The following is a 22,068-nucleotide window of genomic DNA, read 5'->3' as shown; positions in this document are numbered from 1 at the left end:
TTCACACCTGAGTGAGCACTGACTCTAATCTCTTTTAGGTGTGAACTACCTGTATAAAAATCACATGTGATATATTGTTAGATATATTCTTGACAATATGGATTTACAGTGCTAAAGATATTAAATTTAAGAACTATCAGTTATTGAAAAGTTCAATATTAATATTTAGTAATTAAAATAAAATAAAAAAGATAATAAAAAAAAAATTCAATAGGCCTGGCAAGTAATTGCCTAAAAAAACAACACATCGCTATACATGTATATGAGATTCAAAATAAGTTATAAATGCTAAAGAAAGTTTGTTGTAGACTATGATTGTATTCAAAATTATCTTAAAGGGGCACGGTCCCAATTTTGGTCAAAATTTTACTATTACGTTTACTTTCCCGTTTTTAATGTTAACAAACCTTCAGTAAGGCATTTCTAATACCGATAGTCAATCAAAATTTCAGCTTAAGTCGTCGAGTTGTAAGTGAGATACAGAGCTCATAATTCCCTGTTATGTAAATAAAGCTCTGGAAGTGTATTTGTTTACATTTGAATTTTCCAATTTAGACTTAAAGGGGCATGGTCACGATTTTGGTCAATTTTTTTTTTATTTTAATGTTTATAATGCTTCAGTAAGGCATTCTTAATAGGCAACCAAAATGTGAGGGTCATTTGTTGAGTTATAAGCGAGTTACAGAGCTTACAATTCCTCGCTATGTAAACAAAGCTTTTGTTTACATTTTGAATGTTGCAGTGAAAACTCCAGTTTTAGACCTAAAATGAATGTGTTAATCGTTAGGAACTGTTTATTTCTGCTTAAAATTAATAAGAATATAGACAAATCATCTTGAAAAATATTTTTACTGGTATATTGAACCTATGTAAACAAAACCAGAGCACGAGCCTTTTTACATGACGAAGAATTGTGAGCACTGTATCTTGCTTAAAACTCATCGACGGGCACCCAAATTTCATTTGATCATTAGAAATGCATTCATAAAACATTTTAAATAATAAAAACAGAAAAATAAAATTTGACCAAAATCGTGACAATGCCCCTTTAAGACAAATGTAACAAATGCTAGTAACTGTTCGTTTATGTTCAAAGCTAATCGGCAGATACAAAATGTAGAAAAAACCTGAAAAAGAACTTTTGAACTGAAGTAAACATAAACATGGCACGATCCTTGTTTAAAGGGTATATGCAATGTCAAACGATTTTTACTACAATAGAAAGATCTAATTAAACTGAGCATGTTCCGAAAAATTCATCGAAATCGGCCGAGTAATAACGGAGATATTCCGATAAAACCCGAATTCTTACCTGAACGGTTTACTGAAACGCGCGCTTTTTTGTATACACAGGCTGTGACGTCACAACGAGGACAGCCATGTTTTGAGTAACGGTAAACAGTGAGAGAAAGCGCTGTGATTTTATCGTCTTTACGTGTATTGTGGTGCTTTTTTGTGTAAATATGTGGACACTAAGGATATACGACAGTTTGTAGATATAGTACGTAGCTTTAGATTATTAGTTTAGACAGTGTTTATGAACATTTTGCCATCATGGATGGAGTAAATTCTGGCGGCAAAGGACGAAGGATGTGTGTTGCTGGAGGCTGTAGCAGAAGAAAATCCTATGGTGTGAGCTTACATCAGTTTCCATTCGATCGTCCTGCTATTCTTCGACAGTGGACGGCCTTTGTGCACAACTCCCGGAAAAATTGGAACGGTCCTACGAAAGCATCTGTGCTTTGTTCTGCCCATTTCACGGAGGATTCTTACCCAGCCAAGTATCGCTTAATGGAGTCGTTGGGAGTTCCCGTCCAGAGGAAAGAGTTTGAAAGAGACGCTGTTCCAACTATACAGACTAAACGTCCCCATGGAGATGAAACACCTGTATTGGGAAAACGTAGGGCTGAAGACGACATATCCCCTGCAATCCTGACCAGCACACCCAAGATGCCAAGGAGAGCTTTTCTCAAGAGGGAATCTCAGCGGGTATATTTACTTATTTAGTTTTATTTTCTTTTTTTATATAGTGACCACAACTTATAATATTGATTATAATATATCTTTTACGTTATTTCTTCATTATATTAATTTATGAAATAATATTTTACACATGAATTCAGACTTTATAGATAGCTCAATATTGTCTTTCATAGTCAGTAAAATAAGGATTTCCTCATTCAGTCATTGTGATTTCAGTCATTACATAGGTTTTTGTTTCATTTTTATGACTGGTTATCTTCATTCTTAAAATTGATTTTAAGATAATTTCTTAATCATATATAACTTGATTTTTGAACACTTTTTATGTGACTTCAGATTTTGCTGGACTTCGAGATGCAGAAGGAGAGTGCTCTTGCAGAGTCTAATGAGGATCCTTTGCAGACTGATGGAAGTGCAGAAAACATTTTGTCTCAGATTATAGACCAGGTATATATTTTGTTTTAGAAATAATAAAACATAATTTTTATTGTCTAATAATGAAAATATGAAATTAAAATAGCTTTATTAAACCAAGAGACAAAGAAATGATCACTAATTTTTCTTCGTTTGTTTTTAGGTTGCAGATACCCCAACTCCCCCCAAGAAGGAGACAAGATCTGTCGGGTCTCAACTTTCTATACCAAAACCCCAGAGAAGATCACTTTTCACTCAGACAAAGTGGAAGACTTGTGATAAAGGTATGTTAATTTCTAGATTTTAAAGTAGAATTTTATTACATGATATTTTGACATGTGTCATCTTATTTTATCTGATAAATTGTTTTTCCTTTTTTAAAATTTCCAGATCTTATTTAATAATGAAAAACAATTTCTCTGAAGTTTGATACCCAATGGAATAGATGGAACCCACTATTGACTTAGTATTTTCAAAATGATTTCTTTCTCTCTCCCTCTCTTTCTTTCTCTCATTCTCCTAAAACATGTTGTGTGTATTCAGTTATATAAATTTTATGTTCATGGGTAAGCAAAAAAAATAATCTGAATTTTCTCTGACTTTTCTAGGGGTACAAGCTGTTGAAAAGGTGACAACGAGAGAAATAGGAATAAGTTGTAATCTACTACCAGCCCCTCCTTTAGGAGCACAACCCATAAATGTTCCAACACTCGACGAGTCGTTTGCCACTGAGGAAACTGACAGCATCCAGGATGAGGTAGAAGATCCTGATGAATCCTTCCACTCCATCGAGTCTGATGACACTGACGGAAGTGATCTAGGGTAATCTTTCTCTTTTTTTTTTTAATTTTATGAATGCTTATTTTTAAAAAATTTCTAATAAAGGAATGGTAACATTGAAATATCATGTAAAAAAATTAATCACAGGCTAGAAAAAGAGATTGTGTGGTACATATTTTGTTTTTTTTATTCCATGCAAATTGTTTGTACTGTGTAATAAGAATGACTTTTTTTTCACAGGAATGATCGTGAAAGAAAGTTTCTTGTTTATGAAGGTCAGCTCATGGACCTATTTCGAAATTGTCCATCATGTGCACAACCAACATATGGGGAAATTCAGCAGATAAAGGGATCATTCATCACTATCACCCAGGATTGTGGATTTTGCGCATTCCAGAGAACTTGGAGCAGTCAACCCTTCATTGGTAGCATTCCTGCTGGAAATTTTGAACTGTCGTGTGCATTGCTGTTCTCGGGATCTTTACCAAGCAAAGCAACCCGGATGTTCCAATTTCTGAACATGGCGTCCATTTCCTACAGAACATTCATGTATCACCAACAGTGTTATCTACATCCAGTAGTGATTGAGGTGTGGAGAGACCAGCAAGCATCGTACATGCAAGAAGCACAGAATTCAGGTCGACATGTTCATCTTGGTGGTGATGGAAGGGCAGACACACCTGGCCATTGTGCAAAATTCGGAAGTTACACCCTAATGGACCTTGAAAAGAACATGGTGGTGGATCTGCAGCTCATACAGGTAAAAAGCAATGAAAGAATAGCTTTATAAGATATGGAACCTACTCTTAAATAAGTGCTTACTCTGCAATTTTAGAGTTGAAACTAAAATATTTGTTCGGAATATTCAAGCAATTGTATCTTTTTATTAGAGTAATGAGGTTCATGGAAGTTGCAACATGGAGAAGGAAGGACTGATTAGAGGAATCAATTACTTTGAGCAGAATGGAGTTCCAATTGGCCAAATCGTCACTGACAGACATCTCCAGGTTGCCAAGTGGCTGCGGGAAAACTTGCCCGAGACAACTCACAATATTGATGTCTGGCACGTTGCCAAAGGTAACCAAAAAAAAAAAAATACCATTCTTCCTAAAATTAATTTTTTACATCTATTAATTGAAGAGTATTACTCATCTATTGATTGTCATAGAAAATATACAGGTTTTATAATTTTTTCTATGAATATTTGTCAGGTTTGAAAAAGAAGCTCCTGGCTCTCAGTAAAGAAAAGGAGTGCGAGGACCTGAGGGACTGGATCAAGAGTTTAGTCAACCATTTGTACTGGGTGCCTTCCTCCACACAAGAAGATGAAGATGATGAGTTGAAATGGGAAAAGTGGACAAGCATAACAAACCACATCCAGAACATACATGATGGTCATGGGGAACAGTTTCAGCAGTGTGAACATGGGGATCTCGACCCAACTACTAGGCGAAAAAGATGGCTTAGATCAGGTTAGATCAACTCATTTGTTTGTATTTACTTTTAATCTTACTATTCACTTGTCACGAAAAAATTTCACTCTGAATTAAGCTAAACAAAGCTAATCAATATTTTATTTCAGGAACAAAGGTGATGGAAAAGTTGGAACTTATAGTAAACAGCCGACAAATGAAGAGAGATATCCCAATGCTTTCACCATCATTTCAAACATCAAGTTTAGAAGCGTACCACTCCATCATAAACCAGTTCGCCCCAAAGATGTACAAGTTTTCATACTTTGGAATGCAGAGTCGGTATGTAAATTTTTTGCACTTTTATAAACATTTGTTAATATTTCCTTTTTTCAAGAAAATTAGTTGATTTATATTCATGTAAACTGGCTTTATGTGTAGTGTAGCCTAACACTAGCAGCTCTTCATTATAATGAAAACTCGGAAAAGGCCCAGGCAGCCACCAGAGAAGGGAATCTGCAATACAGCATTGTGTTTCCCAAGCAAAAGAAGGGGGAATTCACCGTAAAGAAAGTCAAGACTCGGAGTACTTATGGTAAATTTAATTAAATTAGATATAACTTATCATGATATCACAGATATGCACATACATGTTACAATGGTAATTTATTCAGTCAGAGTAAATCAACTTATCATTTCAAAATTCAGATTATGTTGCTGTCCTCATGGACTCTGCAAAAAGCCGGGCCAGGGACACCAAGATGCCACACTGTGATGACGTCGGAGAGGCTCCACCACCACTTTGTGAACAGTTCTTACATCCAGAGAAAGAAGATGCAGTAGATCAGATGCTCACACGTTACAGAAGGAATTAAGCCATGTTGAATCCCTGGATATGTGTTGCGGATCTTTTGGACAGCACAGGCAGGAAGTGGTACGCGAACATGCTTCCCCAACCATCCCCAGCACCATCTGGCAAGCTGTCTGTACCCGATGTACCGCATGCGCCTGAAAATGTTTTTTATGTTTAAATATTCATCAATGCTTTTCTGATATCATTGTTACTTATTGCAGAGTAGTTTGTTTTTTTTCAAATGATTTTTGATTTTCTCTTACTGAGAAATAAAGATGAAATACTGTTATATATATTAATGAATAGTTATAATTGTGGAAGATATAACATGTTACTATTGCTACATTCATAAATGTATCTAATTAAATTGTTTTCATAAAGCTACCTAGCTTTACGTATACCTTTTCTACCAAATAAGTGTACATACTGGTTGGATTCTGGCAAGTTGTCATAATGCTGTCTGTAGTTGTAGTATGCCGTACGCAGACTGGAAGGGTGCAGACACACAGGTTCAAAGCCATTGTGCTCTATGATGCATGGCTTTCCAGGATCCTCCTCCAAAACTGTCATGACTTGAGGGATCTCATGACAGCACACTGACTCCTCAATGGTTGACATTGGAGGGCAGTTACCACATGAGCACCTATAATAGTTGTATCCACATTAATGAGAATAACATGTACATTTAATTACAATTAAAGATGTTTGCCAATTGAGGGCTCAACGTAATCTGGATGAGTTACCCTATCTTATTATCAAGATAATTACCGCTTCCGATTGTATAGGCTAAATTGTTGGTAATTAATGACGAAGTTAGCAAGAAGCCATTTTGAAAATATTTCTATAAATGCAATTGGATATGTACATACCAACGTTATGAAGAAAGAAACTGATAAATATTTAATTAAAAATATTGTATATGATTAAAAAAATGATTTATTGGCAGAATATATGCGCAACGGGGTTTTTAAACACATACCAATCGGTGTTTCCCACTCGGTCTTCGTCGGTTGACTCTGGGGAAGATTGCTGGTTAATTTCTTCATCCGAGCTGGCCTCAGGTTCAAACAGATAAGACTGTGTGCCTAGGGGTACATTGTCTTCCATTTCTTCGAAACTGGACGACCCGGCTTCCATCATAAGGTCTAAACTCTCGCTGCTTTCGTCGCTGTGTTGACTTGTATTCGCCGCCATCGTCCTCGTTGTGACGTCACACAAGCAGAGCCACTATTACGAGTGTTTCGTATTTGGCTTAATTGGATTTCCGGTTCAGGTATAAATAGACGAATTTGAAGCGCTGTAACTCCGTTAATATCGAACGGATTTCGATGCGGTTTTTTTCTATCGTCTTATCTCTTTGAGTGTAACAAAATATAACAAAAGGCCCAGGGGCCACATCGCTCACCTGAGCAACAATTGTCTTAATTCTGATCAAATTAGCATTACAGTATCAAAATATCTTGACAACTAAGTACAATAGATCTTGCTAAAAAAAATTGAAAATCTGCCAATTTTTATCAACCTCTTATTTTTTGGTAAATACCAAGCCCCTTTTGTTGTTGTACCTGTAAGAAGATTTTTCTCTATTCCTATATACCCCCCCCCCCCATTTCATGGCCCCATTTTTCTCTAGGGAATCATGGTTTCATCAGACTTAAATCTGCATAACCTTTGCTTTCACACTAAGTACTGAGTTTTGAACCGAACACTTTCCCAGAATAGTTTTAAAGATGTTCTCTTTATATTCCTATGTAAAAATTCAAACCGCCATCACGGTCCCGCCCTACCACTAGGGACTGTGATTTTGCAAACTTGAATTTACACTACCCGAGGATGCCTCTACACAAGTTTAAACCCTTTCTGGCCAAAAATTCTTTAAAAAGAAGATTTTTAAAGATTTTCTCTATATATTCCTAAGTAAAAATTCATCCCCCATTGTAGCCTCACCCAACCCCTGGACTATTATTTAAACAAACTTGAATCTATATGATCAGGGGATGCTTCCACTCAAATTTGGGCTTTCCTGGCCTAATAGTTTTGAGAAAAAGACTTTTAAAGATTTTCTCTATCTATAAAAATTCATCCCCTATTGTGATCCCGCCCTACCCCCAGGGACCATGATTTGAACAAACTTGAATCTACACTTCCTAAGGATGGTTACATGCCAATTTGAGATTTCTTGGCCAAATATTTTTGAGAAGAAGATTTTTAAAAGCTTTCCTCTATAAATTCCTATATAAAACTTGATCCCCCAATTGTGGCCCCACCTTACCCCCGGGGACCATGATTTGCACAAACTTGAATCTATACTATCTGAGGATGCTTCCACTCAAATTTGAGCTTTCCTGGCCTAATAGTTTTTGAGAAAAAGATTTTTAAAGATTTTCTCAATATATTCCTATGTAAAACTTGATCCCCCAATTGTGGCCCACCCTACCCATGGGAACTATGATTTGAACAAACTAAAATTTACACTACCTGAGGATGCCTCAATTTTAATTTGAGCTTTCCTGGCCTAATAGTTTTTGAGAAGAACATTTTTAAAGATTTTCTCTATATATTCCTATGTAAAACTTGATCTCCCAATTGTGGCCCCACCCTACCCCCGGGGATCATGTTTTGAACAAATGAACAAATCTACACTACCTGAGGATGCTTCCATTTCAATTTGAGCTTTTCTGGCCTAATAGTTTTTGAGAAGATTTTTAAAGATTTTCTCTCTATATTCTTATGTAAAACATGATCCCCCTATTGTGGCCCCACCCTACCCCCGGGGACCATGATATGAACAAACTTGAATCTACACTATCTGAGGATGCTTCCACTCAAATTTGAGCTTTCCTGGCCTAATAGTTTTTGAGAAGAAGACTTTGGCTCAGGTGAGCTAAAAAAGGTTAAGTTTACAATACAATAAGTTGTTAAAGTTGGTTTCTGGAAGAGGAGACTTTGAAAATTTTCTTAATAATTAATCTTTAGTTTTTAAGATCTGTGTACAAACATAGAATTGTGAGCAAATCTCGGTATCTTGCTTATAATTCGAATCTTAACACTCAAATATGGTTAGTAAATAGAAATTGTAAACAATTAAAACACAAGAAACATGCACTATAACAAATAAAGAACACAATTTATTTTTTCGAAATGAATCATATATATACATGTACATGTATATACCTACATATTTCCGACAGCGATATCAAACTCTATTTAAACTGAATAACCTCGAGAAAATGCCGAGCATCTCAACAAAACCTCTTGCATTAATCTACCATTACGCAAAATATAATGCCGAATTACCGATAGAATGAATTGTATTTCAGTACTTTTTTGATACATCAGATTTTGCTTAATTTGCACAGGTAAACGGTTAATTAACTGTTTGATTTACTGAAGTCTCTGTTTGATTTGATACGTAAAAATCACGAAATACAGACGATAGTTCCCAGGTTACAAAGCATAAATAATGAAAACGAAACGAAAATCAGGACAAGCTAACACCAACGTCATGTGTGAAAACTGTCAACGCATTAATTGAAATATTTAGCCTCAATTTACTTCACAAAATCGGCACCAATATATTTTGCATGTATCAAAAATTTCCCTTCATTCGCGAACTGTTGCACAACAAGCAAATTCATCATAGTCAGATCCTTTTTCGTATAATGTCATGGCTGCTTTCAACAAAGAACCTCGTTTTAGATGTATGGAATACGAGTCTTGGTCAAATGGGTACGCAAACCCCGGCCGTGGCAAAATAAAAGCCGGGGCAGATCGGCAATCGTCAATTTCAAATACGCATTATTTTGCAGCAATATTTACAGCAAATACAAATATACTGGTCCATCAAATATCCTGAAATTTTAATGAGATTGGCAGATTAATAACTGCCAATCTTTTGTTTTGCCCAGGCCAAGTCTTGCCTACCCATTTTACCGGATGCCGAATCCGAAGCTATTAAACTGATTGAAACAAGCCTTTCCTTTATTATTATTTTCGTAATAACTCAGATTTGAAACAGAATTAAACCTTAATTTTTGCAATTTATATTTTCCTTCCCATAAGGATGATTTATGCTAAACTACGTTGAAATGGAATCAGTAGTTCTTGAGAAGAAGATTTTTTAAAATGCACCCCCCTTTTTCTACAGTTTCAAGGTTTTCTCCGCTTTGAATACAGATCGGACTTTTATTTCTGCAATTTATATTCACCCTCCCATAAGGATGCTTTGTGCCAAATTTGGTTGAAATTGGATAAGCGGTTTTAGAGAAGAAGTTCAAAATGTAAAGTTTACAGACGGACAGACAGACGGACGGACAGACGGACGGACGGACAGACGGACGACGGACAAAAAGTGATCAGAATAGCTCACTTGAGCTTTCAGCTCAGGTGAGCTAAAAAAACGAGTTTGCATTGCATATACCCTTTAAAGAATTTTAAGCTCTTGCTTATAGCTCTACAAATAACACTCAAATTTGGTTGATCATAAGAAATGCCTTACTAAAGCAGTGTTTATAATAAACACTAGAAAAATAAAATTTTACTAAAATTGTTACCATGGCACTTTAATGCAACTATGTCAGTTTACTTTATCAACACTCAAAAGAATGAATAATGAGCAATTCTAAATAAAATAAAATTTACCTAGGATCAATCATAAAACAAACCCTTTTCAATTGTTAAATTTTACATCTATTACATGTATTAAATCAATTTTTTTTAAAAAACATAATCTAAAAAATTTGTTTTTAATTTTTTAAATTAAAACTTTACCTACGGTCAATAATTGAACATAACTATAATTCACCCGTAATTAATTTCCTCTGATCTTTGACGACCTTATCTGTGCAACATTCATACTTAGCTAAAACATGCTACCTATAGAAAATTCTTAATTTTAGCTAAGAAGGAACACAATGTTTGATCCCGTAGAAGAGTCGGGGCGACTGAACGCAGAGAGCTGCTAGCAAATAAGTATTTGACGAGTTTAAGGCTATTTATTGATGTTTCTTTGCAAATGAGCTAATTAAAGCGCATTTAGGGCTTTGATTCCATCATTGAAAAATTCAAAAATGTATTGAGTACAAACGTTGTACATGTATCCACGACATGAGATAGCCATTATACATCATGACGTCATATTATGACCTCATCGTTCCCTTCTACACAAGTTAATCAGGAACATCAACAAAATACCTTCAACGCAAAGACATATTTTATTATGTTTCTATTTCAGAAAAAAAAGCTATAAAAAGAAGCAGGTTATTCTAAGGTTTTATGATATTGTTAAACAAAAATGTCGACAGTGCAATTCTTTATTACTATTCGTAAAGTTTTTCATTGAAAAAGGGTAAAAATTCAAATTGTAGTATTAGATTCTTAAATATCTAATAAGAGAGTGAAAATTTCATTCATTTTTTTAACATTTATTTAACATATTAATTTAAAAAAATAAAATAGGATATGCCCTTGCTCGGACGTTGTTTTGTTTATGTGTTTAAAAAAACGGTAATAAGATGACGTCATTTTGTGCACTAGCATTGACATATTGTGGGTACTGAGTATGTAAAAAAATAAAAATTAAAAATTTCTCGATCAAAATATACACTTTATTAATTTTCATTAGCTCATATTCACAGAAACATTATTTTCCTAGTGTTACCTCACGTGCGCATACTTCACCAAATTCAAATCTTATCAAAATGAATAATAAACAATTTTTGTTTGCATGTTTGCTAAAAACTTAGAAACTTGATAAAGCATTGCCCTCTTTGCTATAATTTTCATAGTGAATTGTTCTACTTTGAACCTATTATTTTTTTTACACAAGTGCTATTAACAGTAAGATACTTAACAGTCTTTGCTTTGGCAAAATCCAAATTTAAAACATTACCTTGAGTGGTCAAGACAGATACGGAGGATTTAGAGAAATTCGAAGTTCATAGTAAATCATGTTCAATTATACTAGCTATATGTGATCTATGCTAATATTTTATATGTATTTAAGGAGTCGACATCTACTAATGGCAAGAACAGATACATTATAAACTAAGTCTATTAGAAATAAATTGTGTAAGAGTATAGTTTAACAATACAAATAATTGCTAACCCTGATGAACAACTTGTCCTCATTTAATCTTGCTGAAGGTTCCATAAAAGGTGGACGGCAAATCAGTTCTGAGTCGGTCAAGTTGGTAATGATACATTCTTTAGAGCCGACAGATACTCGATAATCATTATGTTTCGTCACAGTTGTCAAACCTTTACCCTATAAGAGGTAGCACGCAATAAATGACTTCATTAATGATAGGATTCAACATTACTGGAGGTATTTTATCAAATTCACAGACCAGCCGTTGTTGTAAATGACATACTAAATCATAAATGCAATTTGTTCTTCCATATAAAAAAAAATACAATTCGCGGAGGTGTTAAGGAAGCATATGAAATCTGGGTTAAATGTAATTCTGTGAAATCACAAATCTTAGTTATTATGTACATATTCAAACATCTAAGCAACGAAACGTAGACCAAAAACAAATAAAAAATACTGAAGACAATCTTTTTTCTCAGAAATTAGTTTGTATTACGAAGATTTACACATTGATGACGTCAAGACTGAAAGCTGAATGTTGTGTGATTTTGATCGAAAAAGCATTGTTAACATATTCAAAATATAACTAATCTAAATTAAAGTATTGTGGTGTGATTCATTGAGAATTGAACATAAGAATACTGGGAGAGATGTTCGTTTTATCAATCATTCGCTAAAAGGTATGTATATTTGCTTTTATTTCTCGGCAGGCTTTCCTCTGTCGTTGTTTACGATATAAAAATTCCGACTAGAACAACACTACCCCGTTTATATTGAACTTGAAATTTTATACGTATCGTTAGTTTGATCAATGCTTTAATTGAAAAGTGTTGCTAGAATTTCATGTTTTCTGTTGTTTTGGTGCAACATACCGTTTTCCGTGCAAACTTTACAAAAGTTGGGAAGGTTTTACGAGAGCCGGTTGAATTACAATTTAATTAGGAAGATAGAATTCTAGCAGCGGTTTGGATTAAACTAAGATGTTTTGCCTTCACTTGGTTTTTGGTGGGTTTTTTTGGAAACCGCAGGGTAGTGTTGTTCAATCACTTTTTATGTTAAGGAATATACGTAAGCTATTTATAGTTGTCATGTGATAATGCACCAATGTGGCAGTTATGTATTACCTGATGTTATTGAACTGACATCTATTTTAAAGGGTAATACTAAGTTTTTGTTCTTATTCACGATTTCATGATTTTGAATATAACAGTCAAAATAAGACGTTAAATAGCCTATATGCTTCCTTAACACCCCAGCGTTCAAAGTATTTCTTTATGAATATTTTGTTGCATTTATGGCAATTATTGCCCCTGATTAGTATTTTTGACCAAGATATGAATTTAATCAAAAGATACTTGGATCTCGCGAATTTAAGCCATTTCACATATTACATGTGTATTGCAGTTATCATAAGATCTAGACCTACCACAAGTTTAATGGACTCTTCAGCACTTGGATCAAAGTTGTATGTTGTATTATCATTAAAAGCCGCGAACAGAGGGTCATTTACATACAATACACTAGAAGCGAATTCATAGGAAAATCCATCAAGGTAGATGACAATATTGGACCTAGTAGCTCTCTTTTTCCGTCGCTTTTCGCTTTCTCCGTTTCTTGGATATTTGCATTCAAGTTTAGTTTGGGTGAGGATTCTGCATGTGGAGTCTCTTTCCTGTAAGATACAAAAAACAAATTAATAATCAATTCAGTCGAATCGATTTTCAGCAATGAAGTCACCTTAGAGCAAAAGTTCTATTTAGTCACAAACCTGATAATTTACTTATGAAAACTGACTCCATAAAATACAACAATTCCGTATCAATCTTACCTCACTGTCCTCAACTCCCACTGTTAGACTATCAATGGCATTAAATCCTTCACCAATCACATTAAAAGTTGTTCCTCCACTAAGAAAAGATCCATTTTACTTATTAAATCAAAAATATGTTTCTATGATTAAAAATTTTATTTAAGCCATGAAAATGTGAAATTTGAATTCAGGTTAACTTGAGTAATATTAGCTGTTCTGTTAAACGTTTAATGGTTGACCAGATTATAGATTATACAATAGTGGCATAATCAAAATTTGTACGAGCTTAATTAAACATTGAATTGATGTCAATTATAAGAACAAATAAACTAAAAAACAAAGATACCTGCTTATTGATTTCAGCTCTGCAGGCTTAGTTGCTTTAATGACTGGGTCTGGTAGATATTCAAACTGGAGATTACTATTCACTTCTGTATTGGAGTCAAAGGTAATCTTCACTTTATACTTCCCTACGTCCACTGCCATTTTTGGTTTACAGGTTATGTCCCCTCTACCTGACAATCCTTTAATTCTGCAGATGACATATGTTCAGTGCATGTATTTCTTTTCAATCATTTAAATTTATACAATGAATAGGTAATCTTCAGTTTTTAGTGCCCTGTGTCCACTGCTCGTTTTTTGTTACAAGTTATATTTCCTCTAACTGACATTCCTTTAATTCTACAAATGGCGTTTTTAGTACAGAAATAATGTTTTCCACATAACCAAAATTTATCATTTTTATTATTCACTAAAGTTTGATATGTTCCACTGACAACAATTTTTAGATAAATTTTGATCATTCATTAAGACATTGAATTTAGAAGAAAACGTCTTAATGATTAACATTTTATTATTATTAAAAATATATATAAAGGCACCATCTTTAATTAAAAACAAAATCCAACGCATGCATGCAACAGTGAAAATTATACATTATAGTTTAACCAAGTCATTAAAAATTAATGCCTGACTTTCCTTTAAATAAATTTACCCAACCGATCATTAAAATTGTAATGTATGCATCTTAACTGATTTTTTACAATAAAACAATTTGGCAAGAAGACATTTTCGGTGTTTGAGATAAACTTTGTTTTCCCAAAACTGATGCTTGCTAATCAGAGTTGATACTTAAGAAAAAATACAAAATAACTCTTAAGAAATGCTGTGTTTTCATTTTGATTTTCTCAATATTTCTGGCTTACCATACTTATGAAAAATTAAATTCCAGTTGGGCGTGTTTCCAAAAAATTATTGGTTCGCTAATGGGTCCGATACCTATTTTTGATACTTTTACAATTTGGTTTAATCTGAATTTCTATATTGAAAGAGGGGAAAGTAGCCCGCTAATCCCTGTTTGTTTTCAGCAATGATTTTTGCCGCACCTGTTTACTGTATTTATCCATTATATATTTTTATTCCATGAAATGGGGAGCTAAGAATACTGAGAGCAAAGAGAATGCAGTCATCATTCTTCATACTTACATCGTACATCCTACGGATACATGTGGTTTAAACACGTTTACATGGATAAATTCTACTGCATACTCCATGTTGCCGATGTTAAGATTAGTTCCTTTCAGGAAAATGGTCCTCCCTCCGGACAAAATACCTTGGCTTGGGTAGATACTTGTTATTTTTGGCATCTATGAGGAACAACCAAAGTTCAAGTAAAATGAATTATTGCAATTCCATCAGCTGCAAAAGTTGAACGTTTACTTGCATCTAAAGCAACTTAAAAAATGTTAACATAACAAAGTTTAGTAATCTTACTCCAATTAATAAATATGTTTTTCCCAAAGATCTCAAAAGAGGCATATTAAATGTTAAGCTCATTTCAATTAGGTGATGATTATATTTATATATATAAGAAGTATATCTAAAACAAATTCAATTTTAAAGCTATATATTATGTTTGGACTGAAAGAAGCTTTCAAACAAAATAAATTATTAAAAACAATATAACAACTACCTGTTGCTCTTTTAAAGACAATGTTTAGTAGTTTTCCTAATTTATTTGTTTGATAGTAACGCTAATCAATACCTTATAGGTAAATTGAATGTCTTCTGACGACTTCTTCCCATCCACCATCACAATCACAGGTCCACTTGTCTCAGAGTTCTTCGTGGAATCAAAATATTTGTGTGATGTGGTGCAATTTATCCTGTCAGAAAAATGCCATTGTGTAAGTTATAACATGAAGTTTGACTCTTTTTATTTTTTATTGGTAGTAGCTGTTTATTCAACTTATTTATAATGTAATATCGTGTGGTTGATTGATGCACAGAGTGTAATGATATGGATATGTATAGATAATAACCTCCACAGCATTCACCATATTTACTATTTACCGCTCTCTGTCAAAACCGGGCTTATTGACAACGCTATTATGACGTAGAAAATCGCACTTAAAAAGTTGACGTCTCATGCTTTCAGCACATCTCAGTATAAACAATATTTAGTATGGTTTTAATGAGTGCAGTGTCGTTGCTGAACATTTTGTGCAGGAATGGATCTCGAAAATAAGGTGAGCAAATATTTTTTTATTAAACTGGATGTATTTTTTATTGTCAATAGGCGTGGATTATTATAACAAAGGTCATTGGCTCACAGAGAGCCATTATTAAGATTGCCGTCTCTGTTATGTAGACATAATGTTCTTTTAGCCGTTCGTTCGCTTTTATATGCTATATAAGTAAAGACCAACACCAAAAACTTACCGAAATATGTATCAGTAATACAAAATTCACAAAATCAGCCAAAGCCGGTATTTTGATAATGTTTGAACTAAACGAAATTTCTGCATGAAAATTGCAGTTTTGTTTCTATATGCAATTATGCATTGTCTGTGTATTTTGATGGTGTACAAGCATTAGTATCCTTAAGAAAAGTACTCTCAGGGCATTTTAAGGTAAAATGAGTAGATACGAAAATGTGTTTAAAAGTAATAAGGTGAACATTTTTGTAAGTTTTCGATAGTTTGCAACAAATCTGACAATATCAATTTCATTTTAATGCGTAATGTTCGTGGCTCAGTAGGTTAGGTCGTTCTCCTGGTAAACCCTACATTTTTCTATGATAAAAGGAAGCAGTATTTTCATAATATCTTTACCCATAAAAATACACATGGAGTAACACCACGCAATTATGGGAACCTAGGAAAGAAATCTAATCATTCGCTACATTATGATAACATTAAGCTAGTTGTACAGTTCATCTCTAGTTATGCAGAAGACTTTGGGTTACCACAATCGGCTGCCCCAATAGAAAGAGATGACACTCCTCCCATATACATTCCATCCGATACAACAAAGAAGGACGTCCACGAGAAATATGTTGAAAGCTGTCCGAACGATCGACATGTGCGGTATTCCACATTTTGCAACATCTGGAACCAGTGTCTTCCGTATATTAGAAAAGCCAAACTAAGGGACGATGTTTGTGCCACGAAAAACTCCAAAAAGGTGTTTTAGATGCAGTTTCAGAGGAGGAAAAGTTGGAGGCAGCAAGAAAGATGCATGGAACACATCACACATGCACAAGCTGAAAGGAAAGTGAACAACAATTGTGTGAAAAGGTGCCTAGACACATACCATTCACAAGACAGATGCTTCCATTGCACGTTTGACTTCATTCAGAATGTATGCATTCCTCATCATTCGCGGCAAATGGGCCCCAGTACTTTCAGACACTTCGAAAAGTCCAAATATTTGGTGTCCGCTCTGATGGAGAACCAAAACAAATAAACTTTCTTATAAACAAAAATGAAACTATCGGACCAAATGGAACCAAAGTGCATCAACCAGATTCTGTAATTTCTATGTTGGACTGGGCCTTACAAAACCACCATGTCATGCAAAATACACGCTGATAACTGCTGTCGCCAGGGTAAGAATCAGTATGTCACTGGATATTTCATGTGGCGAGAAATGACAAAGCAACACAACATAATAGAGTTTAAGATGCAAATCCCCAGACACGCATGGTGCCTCATCGATGGAGGATTTGCTTTTCTCAAGAAGTTGAATAAGAGATGTGATTGTGATAGCATTGGAATACTTGAGGATGTTGTTAAAAGATCTATCTCTACTTACACTACTGTGCGATATCCAGCGAGGCAATGGAGATCCTGGAGAGAGTATCTGGGGCATTTTTTTTAACCAGTATAGGGTATCCGCCAGTATCAACACTTTTCGTTCGATTCTTACGAGCCAGGCATTGTAAAGGCAAAGAAGACTTGTGACGGAACCGAGGAGAAGATTGAGATTTTGAAAGATCAAGGATTTCAGTTCATAGAAATAAGAAGACCGGATGTACTTCCCGCTGGTGGACTGTCTGAATCTAGGGTGCGTTATCTCTACTAGCATGTGAAACCATTTGTGAGACCTGCTTTTCAGGAGAAGATGTGCCCTTCTCCAGTCCAGTAATAAGCTTACTGAACTGAAACTTTATTTTGACACATATTGATGTAAACATTTTTTTTTTCAAGAGATGGTGGACTTTTTATTGTATAAATTTTTTTTTTATAATAAAATTCATATATTAATTACACCATTGAATATGATTTGAATATAGAAGTTAACAAATGTGAAATTAAAGAATGATTTAAGTGAAGGGTAATTAAAATCAAATTCATATTTTATTCTATGATTATTTGTGTAATTTTTTTTGTTTATTCCGACTTGGAGGAAAAAAATAAAGTGATCAAATTTGATTAACTAATTAACTTAAGCTTTTAAAAAGATCTCATTCAGTTCTACAAATTATACAACTTAAAAAAAATTAACTTACCACATATCTGAATGATAAAAAAATGTTTGTAATGTGCGCAACGTCAAGGTAATTTAAGTGACGTTATGACGTTGTTCCAGTTATGAAAGGTTTGTCAAAAGCCTGTAACAAGGAAAACTAGTGGGAGTACAAGTTTTAAATTTGCAAATATTATTCTGTAGACCCATTCCTTCATTTTCCAATAAAATAACCCAATTTTTAATAAAAATGTCATTAAGACCCCTTTTTCAGAGAGCGGTCCATATATATATATATATATATTTCACCTTCGACCAATGAATGTCGCGTGGTTACATGACACACCAGCGACAGTTACCGTCACAAGTGATTGAATTCCAAAATTGAATCCCTCTATAGTAACCACTTTTCCTCCTTCTGGAGGACCATCTTTTGGAGATATCTGAAATAAAATATGGTGTATCAGTAGAGAATATTTTTTCATCAAATAAAAAAAATGAATCCCAAAACTTCCGTATCATTGTTTTAGTTCTATGAAATAACCCTGAAAATTGATATATTTTTTTCTACATCAACAAATTCTCAATCATTTTTGGGTGGACAGAGTGTATGGAATTGGAACCATATGTGTATGCCGGTGTTAAATATGTTTCTTACTAGTTTATCATTAAGAGGGATTTCCGTAGTTTTTTAAAGCTTTCCACCAGGGTATCAATGAAACAATGGAAACATATTTAAAATGACTAGCCTCTTTTAATGACTTCCATGATATTAGACAGATATTGTGGATTTAAATGAATGCTTGTTCTGGCCATTCATGATAATCAAGATTAAAAATGCATCCGAAATTTAAACTGCCGGTAGATAGACAAATCAACAGGCATGAAGACAGACATGTGGTCATACTTAGATTTTAACTTTTGTCTTTGGTTAATGTGGTGGAGAAAACCTACTTTTGTAACTACAGGTTCTTCACAGGTTTCTGCACGTCTGCACTGGTCATTATCTATGTCCACACAGCCTGTTCTTTGGCACCACTGACACTCGTATCCCATGGACTTATTCAGGTAGTGACAGGTGCTACAGTCCTCTTTATTTGGAGAAAGTGACTCACATTTGTATGCTATAAGGCATAAAATAGAATTGTACAGCTCTTTTTCATATATTTAAAAAAGAACCAAATTTGTTCTGCAGTGTATTTAACAAGTTCATTTATTCAATTTTTCCAAGTAAGCAATGTCTTATTTCCAAACAAGTGATGATCTTCTATAAAACACAATATTACCAATTGAAATGGACGGTAAATACACTGTAATTATAATAGATATTATACAATTTTATACTAACACAATTCATTATTCTCTCATGTGTAGCAAGTTATACTCAATTTTAACAATCCAGATAACAACAAGGTGCAAAAAGGTGGGGAACAATCTTATTGATATCATTGTGTATCATAGTAATTGGAATTTGGACAATTACATCGCTGCATGGGGCAACATTGCTCACCTGAGCAACAATGACTTTATATAGGTGTTCAAAGGATATTGTGCCGTATAATTCGGTAGAATAACAAAAAATGAATATTATAAAGTATTCAATTTTAAAATTATTTTTGCCTACACTTTATCTGCATGTTTCAAAGATTCACTTCGCTCGCAAACTGTTGCACAGCAAACAACAAATTCATCTTAGACAGATCGACCCTTTTATTGTATGTCAAACATGGCTGCTTTAACAAAAAATCTCGTTTTAGAAGTATCGAATACCGAATCCGAAGTTATAAACTGATAGAATTGCGATTTTCCTTTATTTATATTTTCGTAATGACTCAGATTTGAGAAAGAATTAAACCATAATTTTTTTCAATTTATATTTTTTCTTGCTGTAAGGATTATTTATGTTAAATTACGTTAAATTTGACTCAGTAGTTCTTGAGAAGAACATTTTTAAAAATGCATCCCCTTTTTCTACAGTTTTGAGGTTTTCTCCACTTTGAATAAAGATCAGTCTTTCATTTCTGCAATTTGTATTTGCCTTCCAATAAGGACGCTTTGTGCAAAATTTGGTTGAAATTTGCCATGCAGTTATAGAGAAGAAGTTCAAAATGTAAAAAGTTTACAGAGGGACGGACAGACAGACGGACAGACAGACAGACGGACGACGGACAAAATGTGACCAGAATAGCTCACTTGAGCGTATTTCTAGAAAATCTTTTGCTAATAGTTCTATCTATAAAACATTTAAATCGTATTTGTTTTGAAATTACCAGACGTTACTTAAACAAATGTAACAAACATAAAACGTACATTTTTATACCCGCACTTTCTAAAGAAAGTTCGGGTATATTGTTGTTACCCCGTTCCGTCCGTCCGTCCGCCTGTCCGTCCGTCCGTCCGTCCGTCTGTCACGTTTTACTTTCTCAAACTGCTCCTACATCTTATAAACCAGCAAACTGAACTCTTGGAGTTTGATTTGGGGTATCATGTTGTTTTGTAAAAAGGTTTCAAAAATTCTCTGTTAGTCCTGGGGGTCAAATTATTGGTAAAAAATGACGTTTTTTCACAAAAAACCTTCTTCCTCGAACTCCTCCTACATTTTCAACAGTAGACAAATCATCTTTTGGAATATGTTTTAGGGTATCCTATAGATGCGCAATAAGGTTTCGGAATTTTCAATTTTGTCCTGGGGGTCATTTAATGGCTAAAAAATGACGTTTTTTTACAAAAAAACTGGTTTCAAAAACGTCATTTTTTTTTGGCAGTAGCCAAATGATCTTCTAGAATATGATTGGGGGTGTCATATTGAGGCGTGATCAAGTTCCAGAATTTTTTTTTTTATTAAGGGGATCAGTGGGCAACAAAAAATGACGTTTTTTGGCAAAAAAAATATGGTTCCCAGAACTCCTCTTACAACTTTTGGAGTAGCTACGTCATCTCTTGGGATATAATTGGGGCTGTCCTATAGATGTGCAATAAGGTTTTAAAAATTTAAATTTCATCCAGGGAGTCAACTAGTAGCAGAAAATTGACGTTTATCACTAAAAAAACAAACATTGATCCAAGAGCTCCTCTTATGATTTAATGGATAGACAATCATATCTTGGGATATGATAGGGACTGTTCTATAGATGTGCAGTAAGGTTTTCAAAATTTAAATTTCATCCAGGGAGTCAAAAAGTAGCAGAAAATTGACGTTTATCACTTCAAAAAAACATAGATCCTAGAACTCCTTTTATGATTTAATGGATAGACACATCATATCTTGGGATATGATAGGAACTGTTCCATAGATGTGCATTACAGTTTTGAAAAATCAAATTTAACCCTGAGGCCCGTTACCTACCGGTACATACCTTTTGATGCCCTTTAAGGATCAAGAATATATATGGTTAAGGGGTGGGGATCTCAACCGTTTTCGAGATATTCGTGCACTTCCTGTTCAAGGGGGGTCATGACCACCCCCGGGGCCCATGACCTACATACCGATGATGCCCCTTGACACAAGGAACAAGAATATATATGGTTTAAGGGTGGGGATCTCAACTGTTTTGAAGATATTAAGGGACTTGTTTGAGGGGGTCAGGACCACCCACAGGGCCCATGACCTACATAACATGTGATGCTCCTTGACATCAGAAACATGAATATATATGGTTTAGGGGTCATGATTATAACAGTTTCTGAGATATATGGTAATTTCAAATTCCTGGGGGGTGGGGATGACCCCAGGGGTCAGATCTAATAAACCCTATATATTGCCAGTACATGTAACAGCCAATATATGATTATGAAAACCCTATATTATTATCTTTGTCCGTTTTCAAGTTACCATTTACAATAGAGTCTATGATTCTTCCTACAAGGTTCAATGTTAGACCCCCCACCCTTTTGACACCCCCTCCCCCCCTCCCCCGAAAAGTGGTTGTCTAACCCAAAATGAGAAAAATCAAACCAGGGTGCACAACTAGATATG

General features: G+C 34.4%; 2 protein-coding genes across 2 annotated transcripts in view; one reads left to right on the top strand and one right to left on the bottom strand.

Annotated features, from left to right (window-relative positions):
• LOC105324402 (plexin-B2) overlaps positions 1 to 22,068 on the bottom strand; it is a 45,522-nt gene that overhangs the window by 2,247 nt on the left and 21,207 nt on the right. Inside the window, exons 13-20 of the mRNA XM_066081855.1 lie at positions 19,047 to 19,216; positions 18,402 to 18,535; positions 15,388 to 15,508; positions 14,829 to 14,989; positions 13,690 to 13,875; positions 13,362 to 13,440; positions 12,960 to 13,205; positions 11,549 to 11,707 (exon numbers count right to left, since the gene is read on the bottom strand). Of these exons, the coding sequence (XP_065937927.1) occupies positions 11,549 to 11,707; positions 12,960 to 13,205; positions 13,362 to 13,440; positions 13,690 to 13,875; positions 14,829 to 14,989; positions 15,388 to 15,508; positions 18,402 to 18,535; positions 19,047 to 19,216 (1,256 nt within the window). The remainder of the gene's footprint in view (positions 1 to 11,548; positions 11,708 to 12,959; positions 13,206 to 13,361; positions 13,441 to 13,689; positions 13,876 to 14,828; positions 14,990 to 15,387; positions 15,509 to 18,401; positions 18,536 to 19,046; positions 19,217 to 22,068) is intronic.
• Positions 1,192 to 5,826, top strand: LOC105346926 (uncharacterized). The gene is made up of 10 exons (XM_011455709.4): positions 1,192 to 1,989; positions 2,320 to 2,430; positions 2,561 to 2,681; positions 3,006 to 3,219; positions 3,418 to 3,937; positions 4,068 to 4,254; positions 4,389 to 4,649; positions 4,760 to 4,931; positions 5,036 to 5,184; positions 5,298 to 5,826. Exons 1-10 carry the CDS (start codon positions 1,555 to 1,557, stop codon positions 5,462 to 5,464), a joined length of 2,337 nt encoding a protein of 778 aa, XP_011454011.3. The 5' UTR covers positions 1,192 to 1,554; the 3' UTR covers positions 5,465 to 5,826.

The sequence above is a fragment of the Magallana gigas genome, chromosome 4 (genome assembly GCF_963853765.1).
Source record: "Magallana gigas chromosome 4, xbMagGiga1.1, whole genome shotgun sequence".
NCBI lineage: Eukaryota > Metazoa > Mollusca > Bivalvia > Ostreida > Ostreidae > Magallana > Magallana gigas.
The sequence above is the reverse complement of the archived record's forward strand: the minus strand, read 5'-3'. Positions and strand labels throughout refer to the sequence as shown.